Source organism: Agelaius tricolor, unplaced genomic scaffold, assembly GCF_023055355.1.
Source record: "Agelaius tricolor isolate 1412-34295 unplaced genomic scaffold, bAgeTri1.0.p SCAF_4, whole genome shotgun sequence".
In the NCBI taxonomy this organism is placed as follows: Eukaryota; Metazoa; Chordata; class Aves; order Passeriformes; family Icteridae; genus Agelaius; species Agelaius tricolor.
In genome coordinates this window covers 34,748,766-34,773,249 of record NW_027269264.1, presented here as the reverse complement: position 1 = coordinate 34,773,249, position 24,484 = coordinate 34,748,766, and the positions used below count along the sequence as shown (strand labels likewise).

The following is a 24,484-nucleotide window of genomic DNA, read 5'->3' as shown; positions in this document are numbered from 1 at the left end:
TTAAATTGACAATGATTTATTGTGTTTAGGAACATTCAATAAACACCAATCTTTTAGCTTCAGTTTGGAAATCCTTCCCCATCAAAAATCAGTTATTTGTGTTGTTTTTTTCTGGCATAAACTCCATTGCCAGCAATGGATGTATCAGAAAAAGAAGTTAATAAATACAAACAGACAGCAGTTTTCTAAACAAACCTCCTCTTTTAAAGGCATGATACAGATTTACTAAACAAATCTCAAACAAGTTCTTCACAGAAGAAAATTTTGCTACAAGCTGTCTCTGAACATTGTTTTCTTCACTAATGCTGGTAGTTTATTTCATGGAGTATGGTATTTTTGAACAGTAATGATGAATCATTTAAAAACAAGCCTTTTCCCCCTTTTCCTTTGCCAAATGTCTGCTGAGACATGTAGCTAGTACTGAACTGTGTGAATTTAAGAGTGGTGTGCCTCTTGTTGAGCACATCATGACAAACATGAAGAAACAGCAATATGGTACTTTTTTTACTAGGGATCTGGGGAATTTATTTTTTCATCTTGATTTTAAACCACTGTTCAAGTGTAAAGGTATCATATTTAAGTGTAACAGATGTTTTGCGTAACTTTCTGTGAAGTGTAAAAACAATGGAAGATTCCTGTTTCTGATGAAAATAATTTTCAAGTACTTAAATTTGAATATCCCTCTAAACTCCATTCATATCGTATTAAAAATGTGTATAAAAGCATGAAGACTACAGAAAACCAGTTAACAGAACAGAGTTAATCTTGAATAAGGTTTTCCACAACTGTATTTTACATATAACCAAACTCCTGCTTTAGCAAAAGCAAAAAGAATAAAAATAAATTCTCTCCCAACTATTTATACTCAGGAATTACCTTGCTGTGGGACTAGATAGTTCAGTCTACAGTCCCTCTAACCCAAAGTGTACTCTTAGCTGTATCCCTTTGTGATTTAGGGTCTTGGAAGTTTTCAGCAAACCTCTCTCTTGCTTTATCCCAGTTCTTTTTATTCTTGCTCTGGACAAGCTGAACATCTTCAATTGAGGCTGGTCTCCTAGTACCTAAACCTGCATGCTTCTGATGTAACTCCAGTTGGATCTGTCAAATACATGAAATATTATTGTAATTGCAAGTTAGGTATTCTAAATACTACAAATTCTGGTTTTCTAATACACATGCCACCCCCTCTCCCCAAGCACTTCTCTTTTATGTTCTAAACACCTAGATCATACATGAACAGTACCATGAAAATGATGTGTCACATCACCACTTCTGGAACTATGATGTAGAGTCCTGAATAATATCCCAAAATGCCACAAAAATAACTATTATACACCTCACCAAGTGAGCAGCATATGATCCCTGTGCTGGCTAGTTTGACAACACAGGGTATGGTGTGGCTCTGAGTAGCACTACTGCCAAAAGACAACACATCTCTGGTGACAAAAATGGGGCTAACATGGTTGCCACAGAGGCCCACAACTTCCTGGCTACAGTGACTTCTGCCAGCTTTTCCTCTCTCAATGCCCATCATCTAGCTTGATTTTTGTGCTACGTCAGCCTCTGAGAAAGAATTCCACCCTAAACTGATCTTCAAATCACATCACAAATTATTCCAATTTTCCTCCAGACTTTGTATACAAATATGAGATTACTAATTCAATGGCTAGAAACTGTCTGTCTTCCTTTGCTTACTTTCCTAATGAACACAGTGTAGGAAGGGACAACACTACTGAAAAATTTCAAAATATCCCATTAGTCAAAGAAAAAAGAATTTGAGGTTAGTCCTACTGAGATTATTCTTTCTTAACCAGGCTTTTTATAAGTTTCAAGTGAATAGTGGCATAGAATTATATACTTTTCTCTACAAATACATTCCTATTATTTTTGTCTCAAGTGAAAACCAGAAAGACCTACCGGATCCTTCATGCCACCACCATCCTTTCCCAGACCTTCCCCCTTCTTCCATCCCATCTTCTCCAACATTTTATGTCCTTTGTTGCTGTTGCTGATTTCACTTTGAAGAAAGTTTAAGATAACTGATAAGCAAGAGTTAATATAAAAGAGTATGCTTTCAAATACTGAAAAACAGAAATGTGCATACATATAGAAATCAGGAATCAGTCCATCAAGAGCTCTATAGAAGAACAAGCCTCAGGTCAATATCAGCTTTCTAAAACCTCCTGAACTACTTGTTTGCTTTAGGAGTTAAAAGATACATCACGGTTAGGAGGGTATGGATTACAATATGGAAAAAGTGGTATCGCTGCCAAATCATCCTCCTGCACCTATTTATCATCTCACGCTTCCTTTTATTAATTATCATGCACCTACAAGTTCATGCTTCTTAAAAAAAACCCCAACTACAGCTACAGAGGCAATGTAACAACTGAAGGAACATCAAGTGTCATTTGAGAGGTATGTAAACACATCTCCTGTGAGTGGCTGGATATTGACAGTGAGAGAAGCTGCAGGTGAAAAATCTGCATGTGCACTATTACTGGAACTGAATAGGAAAAATAAAAACTGAACCACTTGAAAAACAGACACTATTGAAGATGTCACTAATGCAGCTGGGGAGTTCTTTACATTTTTGAGATGTAAGTGTCCTTACCGCCATCCTCAAGTCCTTCCATATATTTTTATATGGAAGGTGATGAGTTAATATATAAAAGAACGTGAAATGGGAAGTGTGAAAAACTTAAAATTTTCTAGCTCTCCTAACACAATATATACAGGTTATCTGTAATTTAACAAACTGCAGCCTAGTAACAAATTGGTACTTATTTCATTATGATTTTTTTAAAGATTCACAAGAGAAGAACATGGAGGATACTTTCCCCCACCCACAACTTACATATGAACAGAAGCTGAACTATCATCTCTCTGGAAGGTTCCTTCACTTCCAACGGTCTCTCTGCGTTTTCCTGCTCTGTCTTTGTACTTTGGATTTTTCACTGCCTTGTTGTCTTCATATTCTGTGTTCTTTCCAAGCAGATTTAATTGCATCAAGACAAAGAGAGTGGGGTTTAAATTCTTTGTTTTTGTTAACTTCCCTTTTTCCCTCCAAAAGTATGGGAGCTTCAGCCTTTTTTAGGAATTCTAAATCTTGCAACAAAATCTGCAGTCCTCACTTAGTATTTTCTTAGCTTACAAGCATACCTTGGAAACCACATTACTGCCATCATCACGTAACATTGCCAAATTCAGTAATTTCTCAGAAGCTGTAAATAAAATAACAGATTCTTTTGACTCTTCTCTTGGTACGAAGAGTCAATCTCTCCATATTAAGCAGAAAATCATGTGCACATCACATTGGCTTTTTATATAACCATTTAGCCTGTTCCTCAGCAACTACTTTTTTTTCAGAATAAATGACAGAATTAAGTATGTTTATGGATTCTGTATCAGTATTATTTTGGTATCTGAAGAATTTCATAGAAATGATGGCATTTTGTTTTCTACATGAATACTCAGTACAAATGCTGGAAGCAACAGCATGTTAAAATTATCTCTACAACAGAAGTAATTTGAATACATATATTATATTGCCTGTATGTTCATGTTTCTGTTCTCCTATGGACTTAAAAACCTGAAAAAATTCCCATTCCCTTCCATAATTTTTTCAGTTGCTCATTGTGTTTTCTTTCCAAATGAAAGACAGGACTGCAACTCAGTGAAAACTTAGTCTACAGACATAAAAACGAAGTATCTTGCAAAATCTTAACTTCCAAAGGATTAGGAATCTTGTACACTTTGAAAGGATCTTCAATTTTCAATGGAACTTTCCTGTCCTCTTATCATCATCTTTCTTTGTAGAGGTTTGTAAAAAATACTTATTCAGGGTACAAAAGACAAACAAGGATAAGTTTAAGGGCATTTGAAAACCTCCCTTATTCAACAAAGTCTATGGCTTAAAATAGGAATCACAAAGTACTTAAAAGAACCACAAGATTACAAAAACTTAATCAACTTCTACTGTAAACTCACCTGTAAACCGTATTTTACCCGTATTTGTTTTAATGCTTTTCTTCTGACTAGCTCTCTCTCTTCTTTGCTAAGTGCTGGACAAACTAAAAGGAAGAACATAGGATTGAATTTGCAATTACTAAGGTAACAATGTTCTGAATTATAAGACAAAGGAGAGAATTTTTGTTCTGACATTATTATACATAGACACATATACCAAGAAGAAAATACATCATTATGTACAACTATTACAAGCTGACAAGAAAACTATATGAAAACGGAACGAATTTATTTTTATAAAGTAAACAGCCATAATAAAATATGTATCCTGTGATGATATTACTAACCAGAAGACTCTTTTTTCTTGTCCAGGCGAAGATGTGCTCTAACTTGTCCTGGTTCACATCCATCACAAGTATCACTGCCGGGGTGAATATGAAAAGAAAGCACAGTTTCGCCAATCTTCACCTCATCTCCATGCTCCAGGATGTAGGGATCACACTTTGTTTTAGGCTACAGCAAACAAAAGTTTTAGCAGGCAAATTTAAAACTCATGAAGGACACGAACTCTATTTCATGCACACTACTTACAACTCAGCAGTTCAGTTTGCTCTCACAAATGTAGGCAACTGTTTAATTACAGTGGATATTTCACTCTAGTGACTGTAACCATAGCGGATTTTTCCTAGCAAACATTAAGTACTCCAAGTGGCTAAAATCAGAAGGGAACCAAGGCACGCAGTAATGTATGAAAGAAGACATACAATGGCATTGTAAGTGATTTGCCATAAAACATTTAAAATGACCACAAGATTAGTTTTCTGCAATATAAAGAGCACTAAAACAGGAGGTACTCACCTGGAGAATCTGATTTCCATTAACAACTGTTCCATTCTGACTGCCTTGATCCACAAGAACATAATTTTGCAAATCGTGGTCAAAATACACTTCTGCATGAAACTGACAAATAGAAGCCTAAGTTAAACGTTCTTGTTAAGTGAATACTTAACAATTTAAATGTTATTTTACAGTAAGATTTCAGAATATATTTTGAAACCTTTAAAATGAGCGGCTCTGGTGCTCCACGTTAATAAAGTTTTCATATTTTATGATTTCATTCTTATGAAAGGTAAATGAATGGGCCACAACAGTATGAACTAATGTATACAGTTAACGTAATGACTTTGTTCATAAGCTGATTCATTACTGGACAACTACATTCTTCCAACGTGGCAAGTATGCTTTACTTAAAGTAACTGTAAGATTCGGTAATATAGCCTTCTTAACTGTTCTTCTAAATAACAGGCTTTTTCCTCTTAAAGTATTTTAGAGCACTGGCATTTAAAAATGGAAGCACTGCTTCCATTTACTTGGTCTTTCATATCTGAAATAACTCCCTAAATACCATGCTTTTGTAACTTTCATATAACTCACCTTCTCCTGCATCTTAATACTTAGGACACAATCAGTACCAATCTTCTGCTGTTTCTTTTATCTCCTTTCTGATATTGAGACTAATAATATGGTGGGTTTTTTTGTTTTGTTTTGTTTTTTTTTTGTCTTGTTGCAGTTCTGTATAGGTATTGCTCCCACAGACCAGAAAAAGTGCAACTCCTAGCCAAATTCATAAAGACATGTACTACCTCCAAAAAAGGCCACTGAACAAACCCAAGTATCAACTTCTCCAACCCACTAGAACTTTCAGTAAAAGCAGTAAGTCTAGAGAAGTGGCTGTTGAAAAGTGAGTGTTTCAAAATTGACAATTTAAAGCAATTGTAGTTGCTGTTTTCAGTTAAGAAAAAATAAAAATTGAAGATTGGCTAGCATTTCTTACTACATGCAACACTCCCATAATGATGCAGACTGACTCTAGCTCATTCAATAGACATTTCATTTTCTACTTCTGCTTTGCTGAATAGAACTAAAACTTCTAAAGGGGTCAAATCTGCAAGGTGTAGCATTTTTTAAAATCTCACTTTCCACTCAAGAAAAGCAAACACCAAAGTTGATCACAGCTAAAAAGTAAGAACAGTGAGGAAAACAACTAGTACATAACTTTTTATTTCTGCAGATATGTAATTTATCTTTTCACCTTTGACTCCTTATCTAAAAAGTGAAGTAACTTCTTATATAAACTGTCAGTACCTGTAAAGTACTAAAATGGTAACATTACAGAAAAATAAAAGTCTTTTGGTTTCTTTATTTGCCCAGTTTCAAACACATGCCTTAAAAAGTTATTAATAGCAGGGAAATATTTACTCCGGAAATTTTTCTGTATGAAATATAGCAACTGATTAATGAAAACTATCATTTAAAGTAGAAACAGTCAAGTGTGTTTCATGAGATACTTGCATTTATAGATTTTTTTTTTAACAAACTTTTTGCTTGGATGACACAACTTTGTCAATCTACAGTTTTATTTTATTAGGAGTGCTGTATAGAGCACAGAATTTATAACAAAAATTTCTATTCAATCTACCATTGAAAGGAATTCTGTTAATTTTTCAAACTCTCTCTACATAATTTCCACAGTTGCTTGAAAGAAAATAAAAGAAACCCCTTTGCTCTGAGCGTAACTGCAAGGATTGCATTACTTGGTAAAGAAATTCTTACTATCTAGCATCAAAATTTTATATATCATTAGTACTTAACAGGATTTGTTCTCAAGTTCAATAACTACAAAATTAAAGACTCAAAGCTTTTGAAAACACACTGTTGATCGCGTTAAGTTCCCATTCAGTAAAATACTGTATGTTTTCATTTTTTCTAAATTCAAGTCTGGCTAAACCCATATCTCATTCCGAAAGTTCTTTCAAAAGATTAACACAATGTTCCAAATTTAAAGCCATAAAATCTAAACCTTCATTCATACATTTATATCTTCTGATCTACCTTTCAGCAGACATGAACAAGAGTTACCTTACTGACTCCAACTTCAGGAATCTGAAGTGTGTGTCCAACATCTTTTTCTCTGGAAAGGCAAGTTGATATACAAATCACAACAAAGTATAAGTAGGTGTTTTAAGTGGCTCATGAAAGGTATATTTCAGTTGAACTGTAGTATTCTATTTCTCTTCAAAGCTATTAGGAATTTTTTACAGATAGAAAGTATTGTGTTGCTGTATACACAATGTAAAGACTTGCTTTAGGTCCCTTCTGCCATTTGTATAAATGATATAAAGCAGATGATTATAAATGATCAAAGAGTACCAATAAATTCTTATTTATAAAACTGATATTTCTATCTGAACTGTCATGCGATGCCTTTAACACTCTGAACTCTGCATCCTTCAGGCTCTTTAGTGCATCTTGGTGTCCGTGTTCCATGGTGAAGCTGAACTCTTGGTCGCATTAGGCAGGTAATACAAGTAAACAAAGAGTAATCTCTACAACAGGGTGAGTTTTGGTTTATTTGCATTTTTTGTTGTCAAAACAGTGCAGTAGTAGGAAGAAGGGATTTGTGTATTACATTCTTATACTAAGGGATTAAGAAGCAAGGCAGCTAGTAAAAGACCTATATGCAAATTCAAAGCAGAGCTGTCTGTTGATCTTCACATACATGACTCAACCTTTAAGAGCAAATCAAAACATGTCTATCAGCATTAGACAGAAACAGCTTTTCCAGGGTAAGGTTTTCAAGTAAGCATGGAAGAAAGCTTTACATCATCATTAAATTCATCATCCACACTGAACAAACCAGGTTTAGAACTGTAAGAATGCATACAGTCTAGCACAAACCAGCTTATCATCCAAAGCCAATGAACAAACCCTACTGAAATTTGAAGGTGTGAGGAAGTCTAGTGATCCTGGATTTCTGAAGGGCATTCTTCCATTTCTGAAAAAAAAGTACTTCAGTGGCCTGGGACAACATTTACTTACTTTCTAGGAAACAAGTTTTCAAAGAAGGGCTTGCAGCTGTTCTGCCACTGGAACTCAGTCACAACATCAAGTTATCACTAACTATTCAGGTGTGCTGAGCTGCATTAAGTGTGTATGCTGTTACATTATCATGATGACATGTTATGTGACCTGATTTCCATTTCTTACTGTGGACTCAGAGTTCCTCACAACTGATTTGGTTCCTAACCAAACTCAGAGTTCCTCACAACTGCTACAGGCTAGGGAGACAAGCATGAGGAGTAGAGACAAGCAATCCTAAGTGCTTTTCACAGCTTTTAAAGAGAGGTAGTTTGAGATATAGATGTAAAAAAATTAATTCAGTCTTACCTTCCAATTGTAGCAGGTTTCACAGCAGTGATAATATAAAGTGACCCAGTCTGTAGAACTGGTGATCTTATTACAATTACTCTGATACAAGGAGGCCAGATCTTTTCTTCATCTATAATTATATAGGAAAAAAAATCACCACCACCATTACTACCAACACGTTTCAATTTTAACTTTATAGTCTATAGTTTTCAAAAAACTGAAAAACATTCAGCCTTTAGCTGGCTGAATAATATACAACTTTCATTAAAAGAAATATGTAACAACATCTGAGAGAAAACTTTGATGAGATTGTGGTTTCAAAGGCTGAGTGCACACCAAAGTATTACAAATATTTTCCTAATTCTGGTTTACATGTGGACAACTCTTTAGTTACAGCAGTAAAATATATATACATTTACAAAATTTACTATATATAAAGTATACTATAAATTTATGGATCATTAATTGTTACAGATTAGAAAACAATTTTACTTTGAGAAAAGGCAGCACCTTTTTGTTCACCACATCACAGACCTACTGCATATCAAACTTTGTATCTGACAATTTCTATGTCAAATGCATTTTTACTGTTTTTTTTTCTCTTAGGAGTGCTGTTCATCAACATGGATAAGAAAAAATAATAGCTAGAACCTACAGATGCATATGCTTTTTTGCCTGATGATTATATTAAGATACTATATTCTGACAGCTGCATGAATTCTGTACTTGGATGTACATCTGTAAAACAATCTCCAATGATCTCAGCTAGGAGCAGACATAGATAAGAAGACACTACCTTAAAAGGTACTAGGGGAAGAGAAACTGTCCCCAGTTTTTATTACTTCAGCAATACTGCCAAATTGGATATTAAGAAAAGACAATTTAGTCTGAAAGCCTGATGGTAGCAAGCACATTTTGGTTAGCATTAATCAGCCACAATCTGAGTAGTTAAGTAAAGTAATGAAAACATAAGAAACAAACTGACAATAAACTGTGAGCAGGGCACAGGCTACAATACAGTTTTCTATGGGTTGTATTTAATTCTGTGATTTGGAATGTCCTTTGCACATACAGAGTTCCAACTGGCTGCATCAAGCCTTTCACAGGTTACCTTTACTTTTTGTTTTGGTTTTTTAAGGACCTAGTACAACACTTTGTTATAAAACAATATACAGGTTTCCTGTCTATATCCATTTCTCACAATTTGCCACTGGAATATAACAAAATAGGATTTCAACTAGTACTGACTACTCCACACTGCTTTTCACCACAGTAGACTGATCTTGCATTCAATTGCACATGATGGTTTACAAACAGTATAAAAAATACTGTATATTAATTTGAGAGAGTCAATACACAGAATTACTGTAAATTACTGTCTAGAACCCCTATTTTAGCAAGATTTAGAGTTTCTTTTCTCCTTTCACTTTCCCAATCAAACAAAATTTTTGGAATCCCTGAGGTTTTTACACAAGCACAGACGTTACATCAGTAACAGCTTTTATAGAAACTACTATTTACTTTTGTACAAGTGATGAGAGGGAAAGAAATGCTGGTAACATATAGCACGTTTTCAAAACACCCCAAGTCACATACTTTTATATATTTTTCAAATTATACAAACTGTTTTTTTTAACAGGCTTCTGGAAAAGTACAGTAATACCATATATAATCCACAATAATTCACCTTCATTTTCTGAGTATTCTGAATCACCAGTTTCTTCACTTGTTAATTCCTCCTCACTGTAGGTTTCACACTCAGAATCTGTAATTTCACCTTCTTCTAGTTCACTCTCTGTGTCTGCTGTTCTACTGTCATCTGTACACGCTGCAGCATCTGGTGTACTTTTGTGCGAATGTGAATTTATACCATCTGTAGAAATGGATTCTTTGGCTGTTAGACTGTTTAGTGGTTTTATGTCCATTTTAGTCTTCTTTCTTATATTTGGAGACTCATCTTCTTCAGTAGAACTTACTTGCTCGGTGGTGGAAAAGCAATTCAGACTGTTAGATGATTTCTGCTCTTCTGTGTCCAAATCCTGGAGGGGAGTTATACAATGTTACAGTCTTTACAGATTGAATTTTTCTAAAGAATAGCCTGGAAGTAACTTCTTCACTTAGGAAGAATTATTTTTAGAACGATTAAGAAATAGTTTATTTCACACATGCAGTCAGGAGAACTTTTACATTTCAGTGAAAATATTTTCACATCCTGTTGGATGTGACTGAGACCATCTTCTATTTGGGAAAGTGTGACTGCCCTCCTCTTCTAAACTTCACTTACTCCTCTTCTAAACGTCACTCTTTTCTCACACTTTAGAAATGTTTAGAAACTTTAGAATCTTGTCCTCATTTTCAAACTTGTACAACATCACTCTGAATATTTTCCTATTTTGCTTTTATGACACTCACTTCTGTCCCTCTCTTATTCAATTCTTGCAACTTGCTTAGAAGGTCTTTAACAGATCTTCATTGTATCTTCCTGCTGTTTTTTCTTCTTTTTTATTACCAGAGTCTAGAGTATCTGGAATGCTCACTCATGCTTTAACTATAGACCTGTTCTTCCTCCTTTCAAAACCACATCTTTAACAGAGCCTTTAATCAAGACAGCAGACAGAGAGTGCAAGCTTAACTTATGCTATGCGAAATAGTTATACTAAAAATCCATTTTCTACTGCCAAAAGTTTCTCAATTTCTCTACTGAATATCAGACAGATTGGATCATTACAGGTTTTTCCACTTCCACTTATTTCATCATCAGAAAAAAAAAAACAACAACATTTTTTAACGGAGAAACCTGAAGTTTCATATTAATTTTGCCAGAGTACCTTAAAAATGTAATTCTCAATCTAGTAGCTTGACAACTATGTTAAAAAAATAAAAGGAAAACAAATAGACAATAGAGAAAGAAGAACAGAAGTATCTTTAAAAGATAAATAAAATCTCAGATTAAATTATGTGCCACTTTGAGTTCAGAGTAAATGCATTCAATTGCCTTGAATTGTATCAAATATTGCAATACAACGGGTAAAAAATACATCCTTGACCACCTTCCATGTGTTTCCATTTCAAGATAAGTGAAATAATGTGAATATTAATATAATGGAAGTTAAAGCACTTTCAGAATTGTTAAAATGCATCAGTGCTACAGACTGACAAACACAAGAATTCCTCTCAGCTATTGGTTAGGAGAGTGTACATTTGAAACACCTTCAGTAAGACAGCAGGTTCTCAGGTAAAACCAATGCTTTTATGCTTTAACTGAAAGACTATTGGTTTGTTCAGGGTTTCTCTATAATGCACTTGCCCTCCTCCCTGAACTCCTTAAGTTCTTGAATAGAAAGGAACAGGACAGGAAGGTCACTGTCTAATGTTGTTTATTTTAAACAAAAAAGTAGTAGTCTTGCCCTAAATAAGCCTACACAGTTTAGACATGTCAAACACATTAATTCCATTAGAAATATTTTTTGAAAATCTGATTTTTCCTTTTATGAGTTATATTTTTCAGTATGTCTGTCTATATTTATGTTTGGTACGGGTATTATATTGATACCAAACATACTAAGGTGTTCTGCACTCTAAAACATATTACTTCTATTACAGAGTAATCTAATAAAGTAGCTCAGGGTACTAATGTAATCTGAAAACAAAGAAGCTACACCATCTGCTCAAATCACAAGCAAGGTGAAACAAGACATGACTGTGATGCACTGATGCCCAAGTATGAGGCTCTAACCACTCAACTCCACAGTGAACCCCATGACATTCTTTGATTTTTGGCATAATTTCAGATATTTTAAACTAGAAAGTAAAAAGGTGCTGTTTCAAAGCCTGGCTACTAAAAAGACTCTTGGTTCTGTGTTCAAAACAGGAATTTTTAAAAACAGTCTTATAAACAGACCAAGGATTCCACACATACATTCATTCTATGATTTTGCCAATATGACCATTAAGCCTCTTCTCAGCAGCTTCTCTATTTTTTCACAATTGCTGCATTCAACTGTTAAGAAAGCAAATAAACTAAATAGTCAAGTACTGATAAAAATGCAGTCTTTACATTTGAAAACCATGTATGAAATAAAGAATTTTAAAATGGAATATGCATTTTGAGCACTTCGTGATTTCATGGATCTGTATTAAAATGCACATCTGGACAAAGTGCAGATGTATAAACATTAAGCATATGGATAATGAATGAACCTTATAGCATTTGACACAATCTTGTGTTGCAGAAATGCTCTTCCATTGTGTGTGACTATGTACTGGTTTCGGCTGGGGTAAAGCTAATTTCATTCACCGTGCCTAGTGCAGGGCTGTGCTTTGGATTTGTATTGAAGATGTGGCTGATAATGCAGAGATTTGTTTCTAGTTTATTGCTGAGCAGCGCTTACACAAACCAAGGCCTCTTCTTGCACCACTCCACCAGCAAGGAGGCTGGGAGCGCACAAGGAGATGGAAGCAAGACACAACCTATATAGTTGATCCCAGCTGTCCACAGGGTATCCCACACCATATGGCATCATGCTTACCAATAAATGCTGGGGGAGGGACAAGGAAGCAGGAGGGATGTTGAGACTTTGGCCTTTGTCACTATTACCTGTGCTGGAGCCCTGCATTCCTGGGGATGCCTGCCCGGGCAGGGAAACAGTGAATTAATTTCTTGCCTTTTCTTTTGTTTGCGCATGTGGCTATATCTCAATCCACAGGTTTTCTTACTCCTGTCCTTCCAATGCTCTTCCCAGTCCTGCTGCTGGTGGAGTGAGTGAGCAGCTGTCTGGAACTCAGCTGCTGACTGGAGTAACCATGGCTGACTACCCGTTAAAAAAATAAACTACCCGTACTAACACAGAACATGTGTAGCATGTAATAAAGTCTAACTAGGCAAACAGCACCTAATGCCTTGCCTCTGTAGAGTCATCACTTAAAAACCAGGAACTGGCAGTAAGCACAAAATTTGGTAAATACTAGTCTAGTATTTCAGGGTACTAGTGTACCATGAAAAATGCAGTAAATTCTAGCAATGTACTTGATTTCTCAATGACTATCTAACTCTTCATCCCAAACTCACTCCACAAGACACAAAGTATGCAAGCAGATGCTGATTTTAACCATTTTTTACACCATGATATTTTCTCATACACATACATTTTTTCATTGTCACCTTGCCCAATACATCTAGACTGACACCAACAGTCATGAGTTAGACATGGATAGACTCAATGTGATCCAGATTTGAAAAACTTTATATCTACTGGGTATTACCACATGATCTCTGGGATTTTTCTCACTAAACTGAAGCGGAAAGGTGCAATCAATCTGACAGATAATGAACTATTTTTTAACTACAGAGTTGAGTTGGTTCATATTTCTGCATCCCTGACAAAGTCAGCCAAAAGTACTTTGAAATCAGGATATTTATGTATCCTATTAGGACTGATCTTATAAGAATAACAAATAATGCCTATGTGACTGGAACTGATTGTTTTACATTACAGAAAATATGCCACAAACTTTTACAATGACCTGTTGAAGTACAGACTGTCCCACTTAGAAAATATATATTATCATTGTCATTGAACTGTTTTTAATGAAAATTTCAAAGTATTTTAAGCATTTAACTATACATTTTGCTTTACTGTTACAGAGCAAGACATTTTGTCTTTCAACACTTCAATTTTTCTGTACTATGGCTGACCACCATGCATGTTCATGCAATTCTTCAGCATCCCCATACATGGGAACTTATTATTGTGAGCATAATTGGCTCAATTCTAAGAACTGCACTGTTTAAATTTTTTTTTTTTCTAAATTTATTTTATACAAAGCAGAGAAATATAGACAGATACAACTTTTCTCAAATGTGTAGCCTGTTTTTTGGTCTGCTAGAAGTTCAGTAGGTGATTTAGCAGATTCATTTGTTCTCAGCACTCTTCTACAGGACTGAATAGTACGCCTTTAGCATTGACACCCTCAATATGAAATTAATCTGAAATTCAGTATTTTACTAAAGAAGTAGTTTCAAACACTTAAAAACAGCTCTTCCACTCAAATGACTAAGGTTTCATGTGCTAAAATCATTCCGCAAGTACTTTAGTTACTCTTATCCACTCTACACAATACTCAATTTTCCAGTGCAAAAAATCTAATTAAATGTCAGAAAAAAAATCCTCTTCCTACAGCCTATTGGAGCCATTTTATACACTGGTGGTGGACAGCTCTGAATTAAATAACAGTACCTAAAGAATGAGGAGTTTCTTTAGTCCAGTTGATTTATGTTATACAGGGATGCTAAATACTTCTCTTCCCAAATATTCTAGAATGCCATCAAAGTTTTCTTCAGATGTTACTTACAAAGTATTTAAAATCTATTTGAAAGCTACTTTCCAGGTGAATGAATTTTGATTAAATAGCTTTAAAAGATTTATTAATTCCTTTAGGAAAAAAAGGTATCCAAACATCAATTACTAGATATTCTTTTTTCTTCAACAAAAATATCAAGGTTAAAGGTAAACATCCATGGACTAATGTGTGTTTGTTGTCTCAACTCTACCTTTACCAGAAGCTGCCAATCCAAAAGAAGAAATCTTCAGATTAGCCATGGTTTCTGTCAACTGACGTACCTAAAGATGGGATGAATATCAGCAAAAAGTAAACTACATGTGATAAAAAAAGTAAAAAGTCACTGCTTCAAGAGTTGTATGGGAAACACTGCTAAAACCACCTTGCCTCTCCTACAGATGTAGCTATGATGAATCTATAATGGAAAAGAACATGGTAGAAGTTAATTTTAAGTACCACACTGAAATAAAATTTAGTAGGTGGTAGCTTGAAAATTAAAAAAAAAAAAATTATGGAAAAAATGGCACGTGTCAGAACTTCCTTCTAAATTTTGCTATGTACTTCTAACAGCCCAAATGCAGCAAGTAGAACTGCAGGATCACTACTGCACACAGTCTATTCTCCAAACTACGTGGAAGCCCTGGATCTTGATACTGGGCCAGGGATCCTATTATCACTTATGTCACCTTTTAAAAAATTTTTCAACTTTTCCAAATTTAGTTATTTAAAGGTTTTTCTTGTACAGAAGAAAATACCATGTTTCTTGTCCCACCTTTTTTCTGACCTATCCCTTCAAAAAGATACTAGAAGTCAACTGCATGTCTAAAAGTTTCAAGGTATTCTACCAATGCTTTTTTATGAACTGCACAGAGGCCAGCACTTCATCCTGGCAAAAAAATCCTGACTGTCAGTTAAAAACAAGGAAGTAGAGATAGCATACTTTGTTTCACAAGTCAAAAGAAAACTATTTGCAATACAGTTTCAGTTTGTGACTGAAAAGCAAGGATGTCTTTAAGGAAAGTTCTTGTATGAATTAGGAACATTTCCCAGGTGATAGTAAGCACACGATTTTCCACTCTGCTGTTTTTTACAATTAGAATTACTTTCATATTAGCCAACATTTATGAGTATTTTCTTGTTTTTCAAAAGGTTATTCACCTCTTAAAAAATGCAATAATATTTTAACATATTAATTTTATCCTTTGCAATCTCAGAATTATATTGGATTTTTTTTAAGAATGCTACAATATTTTTTGACAACTCACTTGTCAAAAAACAATTAACGCCTATTTCTGTAGGGTTAAGTATCCTAGTTTCCCACTTACAAATAAATACTGTATGTAAGATAGCTGAGTACATGAATTTCCTCACAATAGCTAGAAATTAAACCACAACAAAAAACCCTTCTGTGACCAGAAACAAAGTTAATGGATTGTTCCAGTTACAATAGTTTTTAAAACAAAAAAGGCACTTTGGTTTATATTAAGTCATTCAAAAAATCACACGCAATTTTGGTAAACATCATTGCTTACTAATACCATCTACCTAGACATATATGCTTGATAATCTACACACATAACTGCTAAATTTCCTTATTTCTTGTATTTGACAATTTCTAAGTAATTATAAATATCTATAAATATTTGTTCACATTTATTCCTTTAACTGAAAAAGAGTTCTGTAAGTACTGCTGTCTTCCCCTGCCTTAAGGGGAATGGATATTCTTATAAAGAATAAGAATGGATATTCTTATAAACCACCTCAGCTTCAACCAAGAATTATAAAGTTCATGGGGTGAATGACCTGTTCCAGAAGGACACCCTGTTTTCTTAACACTAGTGGTCTATAGCCCAGGCATTAAACCAAATCCTCCTCCTACCTGTAGAAAGGCAAGTAAAACCTACTTTGGTCAAGAAATGAGGCAATGTTGGGACCAGTTTTCAGGCTAGCAGCACAATTTAATAATGAATTGGGAAAAGCAGTAATGATGTACTAGTCTTCAAAAGCATTGTAATAACCTGAATAATTTAAACAGCATTCAGGGAAAGAAAAGGGAGAAGGCTGGGCAGTATGTTTGGAGAAAAGCATTTCAATATACAATGCTTCAACTACGAAGTCCTGTTTAAAACCAGATGTTTTTAGTTTTATTCTACCATGAATGAATTAGTGCCTTTGCCAATACAAGACTAAACTGGACAATAATAATACTGCCAAAAAACACCATGCATCTATGCACTTGACTGTGCAGCTTATAAACTAATTTTCCAATTTTGTAACAGAAAAATACTGTCTTTTATTCTAGAAAATCTTAATCTTTTATATTAATGTAACATGGAATTTTTAAGTGATTAATAACAGTACAAGAATGAAATGTTTTAACTCAGCTATGTAAACTGTATCTGTAAGTTTTTCTTCTAAATCCAGCAGTGCATTTACGAAGAAGTGCACTAATAAAAAGGCATTATTTTATTTTTGAAGTTTAAAATTGAGAGTGTCCTATGTTTCACTTTGTATTCTCCCTGTTTTTGTTTAAAAAAATAAAAAAAGACCACAATTACTTCTTTGACATAGGCCTTCACTCCCTGTTCACAGAAGAAAAGATCTGTGCACTACAGTATACTTTAAATGATTTCCCTGTTACCTTTTTGGTGAAACTAATTAATTCACAAATAAAGCAAAGTACTCAGTTCTCCATTAATAAAACAGACTAGAAAAAAATGGATGTTTACCTCCTACCTTGTGACTGTGGAAGTCTCACAGAAAAGATCTGCTAACAAGACTAAACAAAAATATTGGTATAAAATAAGCTTAAGACAAACCTCTATTTCTAGTATAATGAGATTACAGAAGCAGACTATGATGGGAGTCTAAAAAGTAGTCAACATTATTTGATAGGTCAGAGCTATACATGGCTTAAAACTTTTATAAACACTCTTGTTGGTTTAGGTAACAGTTCATCACAGAATTAAATTTAAGGGACCTATTAATCAGTTTATGATAAAGACTTATTCCCATGAGCTTTTCGTGATTCTTTCCTGACACATGATGGATAAAGTTCTGTATTGACCAATGCCTTTTGAGAGTGGCAGAATGCTAATTCAGCATTTGCACAGAGCAGGCTGTGAACCTGGGTGCTGGTAAAACTGCACTTCCACTGCAATAGCTCTGTTCTCTTAAGTCTAAAGAATCGTTATGCTTAGTGTTTGTAAGTACCCAGATCAAGCTTTCCAAATGGAAAGGTTCACTTGAGATTTCCTCAAGAAGCAGAAATTCCTGCATTAGCCACAATTTGTTTATAAACAATCAGTCAACAACCACTATACATGTAACCTATTTACACTTTTTCTTAATGTAAATAGTTTCCATTTTCAAGTCTTTCAGATGACCTCACTCTTGATTAAAATTTTTAACTGTGCACTGATATTATATGACTATTACGTATGGATATCTGGACAGTAATGTAATTATTTCAGGTTTTAACCAATCTGCATGTCTGAGGCCTATATAATGAAGTCATGTAATGGTTAAAGCAATAGCTTTGAAGAATGCAAACCAAAGAGAATTCAAACTGGAGAAATCAATATATTCCATTTTATCTTAAAGTAATAAAACAAATTGACAGAATAGAATTCAACATCAGTAAGAGTGTTCGTAACAGAAATGCTTCCTGAGGTTTAATAGCTGTGTTAGTACTTCTTGGTGTTTAGGAGTCAGTAATGTTTTTCAAGAAATGGTATGCTTTCTTAGCACTCAGAAAAATTTTGTAATTTAAAATACGTATTAATTACAATGGGCATTTATTAAGATGTACAGCTTATCCACACACTTATGACAATGAAAATGCAGTGAGCAAGTATCAATAGGAGAACATAATATGCAAAGAAAGAAAAAGAACTTCAAAAACACCAATCCCAAATGATAGCAGAGATACAGTAAAATGGCAATGGACTGCACTCTGGAATGCAGTCACAGAGAAAGGATTGTGTATGAGTGTATTTTCAAAATTTAAGGTTTTTTTGTTCATAATGTGAATCTGAAAAAATCCAACCACACATAAAAACCAACACCAAATCATAAGCCAAAATCCCAAACCCAAGACATTGGATTTACATTCTGATGTAAATCCAGCCCACAAAACACTGAATTCATTGTAGTGTACCTGCTATTCAAAACACTCAATTTTAGACTCCTTTACAGTAGGGTAGTATTTAAAAAAACTTGAAAAAGTGAGGGGATCCAAGTTAAAAGTTTAATTCTTAATCACTCAATGGGAAAGTTATTTGAACACTAACTACACGTTAGCAACCTGCTGTATATAGTTTTAGTATGTTTAAATAGTTTAAAAAATAAAGCATACATTCTCTGCATAAAACCAAGCCCCACAGTCTGTAAATTGCATCATAGACAAAAAACCCAATAGATTTTGCATTTTCTGTCTATCCGTTCTGAGGTTACCTTATACTCATCTGCAGCAATCCAGTCTGGTTCTTTTCTCTTCTTTTTCCCCTTTTTATCCTTGGTATGCTTAGTACCAGAGGCCTGGTAAGACTGCAGATCCACTCGTGAATGAAACTGGTATCGGCCGCTTTCCACATCACAGTAGTAATAAATTCCAGTTGCTGGGTCATAATACAGTTGGTTTTCCTTTATAAGAAATGAAGAACAATGTTATCACATCAATAAAAATACTGTTCAAAGAAGCATCTAATTAATAAAGAACCATATTTGAGTTTTGATAAAATGAAAGAACTGTGGTGGCTTGATCCTGGATGGCTACCAGATGCCCATCCAACCACTCTGTCCACTCTCCTCCTCAACAAGACTGGTAAAGAAAATAAGATGGAAAGCTCATGAGTCAAGATGAAAGTCACTATCATGGGCAAGCCAGATTTGACTTGGAAATAGCTAAAATACAGCTGGATGATAAGGATTAAATTAAAACATCTCTTCCATTTTTTTTTTCACAAGCTCAATGGTACTACTTCATTCCCAGCTCCTCTCCCTGTCTTCTCCCACTTGAGCGGTGCAGGGAAATGAGGAGTAGAGGGGCTGAGATCAGTTAATGAAAGTCTCTCTCTGCTGCTGCTTCTCCCCTGCCCAGCATGGGATCTTCAAGAACTGCTCAAGCATGGGTCCTCCACAGGCCACAGTTCCTACCAGGGAAGCTCCTACCAGGGAGATGTGCTCTGAGCTCTGGCATGGGCTCTCCAGTCCCCTAAGTGATGCCTTAGGATTTTAGCTTTTATATTTTTCATGTATTTGTAATCCTGCAGTTTATTAGTGTCTAACTCCAAACTCCTTATAGAGTGTTAGCTACTGCTTTCCCATTTTGGCCAGACAAAACAATTCCTCTCCAGGCCTGGGAATTAAGAAATGTAAACAAAAGTGAGCTGTGGGTGGAAGCAGACTTGGGGTAAATGACTTCATTATCTGAAAGTGTAAATGGAAGATTAACCCCAAAAATGCAAATGGACCAAACTTATATAAATATAAAAACCCATGACCTGTTGTCCATTTTTTGGGCGTAGCCTCTAGGGGGGCTTTGGCTGCCCTAAATGTACCTAAAGGCCCTTCAATAAATGTAACTGCTTATTCCCTTGATTTTGTCTGGTCTCTGTGTTTAGGTAGCCAAAGAAGGCATCATAAGGAGCTGCTTCTGTGTGGGATCCTCCATGGACTGTAGTATGAGTAGTTTCTGCATGGTCTGCTCTGGTGCTTGGAGAACCTCCTCCTGCTCCTTCTTCTTTGCCCCTGGTGTTCACAGGGTTATTTTTCACACTCACCCCCCATACAGACTCCACTGTGCACAGTTATGCCCCTTCTTACACTGGTTTCAGAGAGGCACCACCAGCTTCTCTGATGGCCGTGCTGTGCCCTGCAGTGGGACCAGCCATGTCCAGGCAGCCCCTGGCCTTCTTCTCAGAGAGATTATCTCTGCACCCCGGCCCCATCATCAGAACTTTGCCAGCAAACCCAATGCAAGAACACTTCCTGTAATTCAGAACACTTATGTACCAAGAAAAGATATTCTTTTGGATAATTTGGATAATTTTACCATAAACTGTAATCTATAGCCCCAAACATTTATGTATAACGAGATCCACAAACAATGTCAAAACCAATGGTATCCTTTAAGACCTTAAAAACGAAGTCCAGAAGCATCCTGAACAGAGTTGCCTACCTGATTCATTTTCTACAGTCGAGTTGAATATAACACAGCAAACAAACTCTCTGTTCTCAGTGCAGTACAGTGTATACATATCTATCCACAGATCTGTATACATATACAAACACACCTCAGAAGACAAAAAGAAAACCTTTGCAAAAGCTATATAAAAACAAACATCAAAAAGTAACCATTAAGAATTTCTAACCCATCATCTAATCTTCTTCTAACATTTCTAAAAGAAGTGTCTTCTTTTCCTGTAGAATCAAACTAGTTGGTAACAGTACTCAAGTAAAAGCACAAACATTTTGTGTATTTTCTCCCAAGACTCTTTTCACTGTGGAGAACTGACTTCAGAAATATGTTTTTTTTTCTAAACAAGACATCTTTAAGCTCAAGCTTTTAGGTTTGAAAGAGTTACAGATCAACTTTATAGCATATAATCTGTACAATTCCAAGTAACTTAGAGACCTATGAGACATCAAAAACAGAATTAAAATCTAAACTTGTATCTTAGCCTGCTATCTTTAATTTGACTGAAATAATTAATAAACTAATTAACAAACTTTTAACTATTCATTTTCAGTAACCTGTTTTACAAAACATAAGATCAGCTTGGATTTTAGTTCTTTGCTCATATCAACTTTTACTAACAAAACTTTTGTGATAGACAAAATATTCCAAGGATTTAGGAAATGATCCTTACTGAATTGTAGTAGAATCCAGTGCTATGGTCATAATACAATCCTGTATTTTCATCATATATAAATCCAGTTTGTGAAACAGCAGCTTCTGCAGCAGCTCTCAAGCTCTCTGCCAAAGAACCTTCTGGTGCTGAAGTTTCTTCTTTCTCCTGATAACAGAAAGCAAGAAAGATAAGTGGTCTGTGAATCTGGACTGTTTCAGAAGGCAAAAATCTGGCTGTGGTTTACTGGAAAACTCCTACTTATTTAACAAGGACCAAGACTTCAGCCTGTGTCTTTCATTTTTCTCCAGCTTTACTCAAAAGTGACTCACACCAAATATACACACAAGAAATATCTTTCAGAGCATCCCTAAGACAGATTTCTGACATCTATTCCATTTCAGATGCTCGATGCACAAACTCAGTAAACTGAGTGACCTAAGAGAAGGCTGAAGATCAGGGAAGAAAACCAACCCACCACAAAATAAACAAAGAAACTCCACCACCAATGTTCTTCTCCTTATATCTTGCTTCCTTACGTCAATGGAAGAAAAAACAAAAAGCACTATTTAAGAAAATCAGCATGGACATATTGGACATACTATGCTGAAAAAAAGATCTCGCTTCCAGGCTATGCAGGATATATATGCCTTTTCACAAGATCTCTCAAATTCCAAGACACAAATCTAAGAGGGTGCTCCACCTGGAACATACTACAAAAAGAACTAGTTTTGAAGTACAAGGGAATTATCAGCACTAGACCATCACAAAAAATCATTTTGTATAAAGCTCTCAGGACCGCAAGCACATCTTTTAGATGGAATATTAACAGAATACTGATTTCAAAACTGATAAAACTCCAGACAGTCCAAAAACCTGTGAATTCTGGACGAAATTTTCCTCTTCTCCACCTTCAATAGCTCTGGTGCTATCCTTCCTCAGCACAATATTAACACCTGCCTCCGATTCCTCTGTGGAGTTATGCTCAGTGCCTTCACTCTCATGACTGTGCTGCACTGGTAGCTCAGATGCACAATCTTGAGTATCAGTGTGATTGTAATAATTTTCATAGTAGTAATAATCTGTTGGGGAAGAGAAAGAAAAGTTGAAGTTGCATAAATTAGCAAGGGAGTATTTTACTAATGCAGTTTAAGGATGCTAAATCTTAAACTGGAAATTTATACAATTAAGTAGTCTAACGAAAATCAAATATTAGGTAGTGCCTCTACTCTGTATTTACTCCAATCCTATGTCTTGTTTTCATATACTTCAAAAATTGGTAAAGCATGTATGCTTGCAACATGAGATTACTACGTAACAAATTACAATGGCATGAATTCTGCTACTTCACGCTACATTTTATCCTGAATTAATGCCTTGAATGAATACCAAAAGGTCTGAAAGATAATGTCAGGTTAAGGAATTTAATTCAGCAAAGGATATAGACCCGAAATGTATTCTATATTACAACATTTTCAAACTAAGATACTGTTCTATATCCCTAGTTAAACAGTCACCACCCTCTCTACCTGCTTGTGACCATGCAGCACAGTCCTCTGTCTGTACTTCTACACTAGACGTATCCTTCTCCTTTCTATTATGGATTTCTTTAGTGAGTTCTTCTACCTGAAAGAAAAATTGCATGTTAAAAACACAATACTGCCATCAATTTTAGTGGTCTGCCATCTCAGAAAAGAGAGTCAGCCTATTTCGCATTCTGTAATTCAAACAAAACATAATGGCATCACAGGTGTTTCAAGTGATTTTGTTTGGCAGGAGACAATTTTGTACTTGAATGGCTGGCATGAAGAAACACATAATTTCTGCTCACAAAGGAGCACAGAAACTTAACCGAGGTTATTCCTAAATGCCCTCCCTGTAAACTTGGATTTCAAGCAACGATCACTGTCCTGTAGTGATGACTGTGGCATTTACAAAGCACAGAATGTTCTGAACTAGAAGGAAACCACGAGGATCACCGAGTCCAACTCTCGGCCCTGCACAGGACACCCCAAGAATCACACCATGTGCCTGAGAGCATTGTCCAAACGCTCCTTGAGCTCTGGCAGGCTTAGTGCTGCGACTGCTTCTCTGCGGGACCTCTTCCATTGCCCAAGCATCCCCTGTGCCAAGAACTTTTTTCCAATATCCAATCTAAAATGCCCCTGACACAACTTGAGGCCGTTCCCTTGGGTCCTGCCAGAGAGGAGATCAGTGCTGCCCGGCTGCCTCCCCTCACAAGGAAGCTGTACACCGCAGAGAGGACTCCCCTAAACTTCCCTTTTTTGCCAAAAGCATTCACAGAGACGCCTTGCCATTCTTCCTTTACCTAACACTTCGTCCAATAAACTTCTTTTCCTCTGATACATGTAATTTTTCCTTCTGACTGCAAATCTAACCCTGTGGTAGAGAAGGTGTTACCATTCTCACCACCAAGCTCTGACTCGAGACCTCAAACCTGCTCTGCCCCTCGCAGGCCAGGAGAGCCCGGCGAGCTCCGGGAGCTGAGGAACCCTGTGGAACGGGCACATCGGGAGGAGGGGACAAGCGGAGCGCATGCCGAGCGGCTCCCGGCCGGGGGGCGGAAGGGTCGGAGGCCGCGGTATCCGGGGCGCGGGGCCCTACCTGCCTCCTGAGCGCCTCGCCGCTCTCCCGCTCCCGCCGGTACAGGCGTTGGGCGCGCCGCAGCCGCCGCCGCGCCCGCTCCAGTTGCTCACGGCACGCGCCCAGTTCGGCCTGCAACGCCGCCACCGCCTCCTGCTCGCCCGGGTCCGCTCGGCTCTCGGCGCCCGGCGGGGAGGCCATGGTCGCCGGCCCGCTCGCCCCTGTGCCGCAGCTCAGCGCCCGCCCTCCGCCCGCCCCGCAGCGCCCGCGCGGCTCCGCCCGCCGGCCCCGGCCATGGCCATGGCGCCCGCCGGGCGCGAGGGCAGGAAGCGGCGCAGGGCGCGCGCCGCCGCCGCACCGAGAGCTGTCCCGCGCGGCGCACGAGGGTCCGTCCGTGGGGCGGGGGCGGGAAAGCGGCGCGGGGCCCGGAAACGCGGGGAGCAGCCGGAAGCGGCGCGCGCGGTAGTGCGCGTGCGCACGGGAAAGGGCTGCGGCGGGGCCGGGGGCGGGGC

General features: G+C 36.7%; 1 protein-coding gene across 2 annotated transcripts; it reads right to left on the bottom strand.

The window, feature by feature from the left end:
* On the bottom strand, positions 1-24,464 carry AGGF1 (angiogenic factor with G-patch and FHA domains 1). 2 transcript variants are annotated; one of them, XM_071425236.1, is made up of 14 exons: positions 23,994-24,464; positions 22,898-22,994; positions 22,245-22,450; positions 21,390-21,536; positions 18,973-19,161; positions 14,729-14,798; positions 8,197-8,308; positions 6,889-6,940; positions 4,828-4,929; positions 4,317-4,482; positions 3,991-4,073; positions 2,858-2,985; positions 1,918-2,017; positions 1-1,098 (listed from the first exon to the last, which is right to left on the bottom strand). In XM_071425236.1, the coding sequence occupies exons 1-14, from the start codon at positions 24,171-24,173 to the stop codon at positions 898-900; spliced, it is 1,833 nt and encodes a 610-aa protein (XP_071281337.1). In that variant the 5' UTR covers positions 24,174-24,464; the 3' UTR covers positions 1-897. The 2 variants fall into 2 exon arrangements, with proteins under 2 accessions (XP_071281337.1, XP_071281336.1); XM_071425235.1 differs by lacking the exon at positions 14,729-14,798 and adding an exon at positions 9,866-10,217 and having other exon boundaries at positions 23,994-24,411.
* Between the last annotated feature and the right edge of the window lie 20 nt (positions 24,465-24,484).

What these genes read in the sequence shown, in the direction of transcription:
- AGGF1 (XM_071425235.1), bottom strand. Translation starts at nt 24,173, where the DNA reads ATGGCCTCCCCGCCGGGCGCCGAGAGCCGAGCGGACCCGGGCGAGCAG. An exon ending in GGGTAAAATACGGTTTACAG is followed by an intron (nt 2,986 to 3,990) that starts GTGAGTTTACAG and finishes CTGCTTGGAAAG; the next exon opens with AACACAGAATATGAAGACAA. An exon ending in GTGGTGGCATGAAGGATCCG is followed by an intron (nt 1,099 to 1,917) that starts GTAGGTCTTTCT and finishes TGTATTTGACAG; the next exon opens with ATCCAACTGGAGTTACATCA.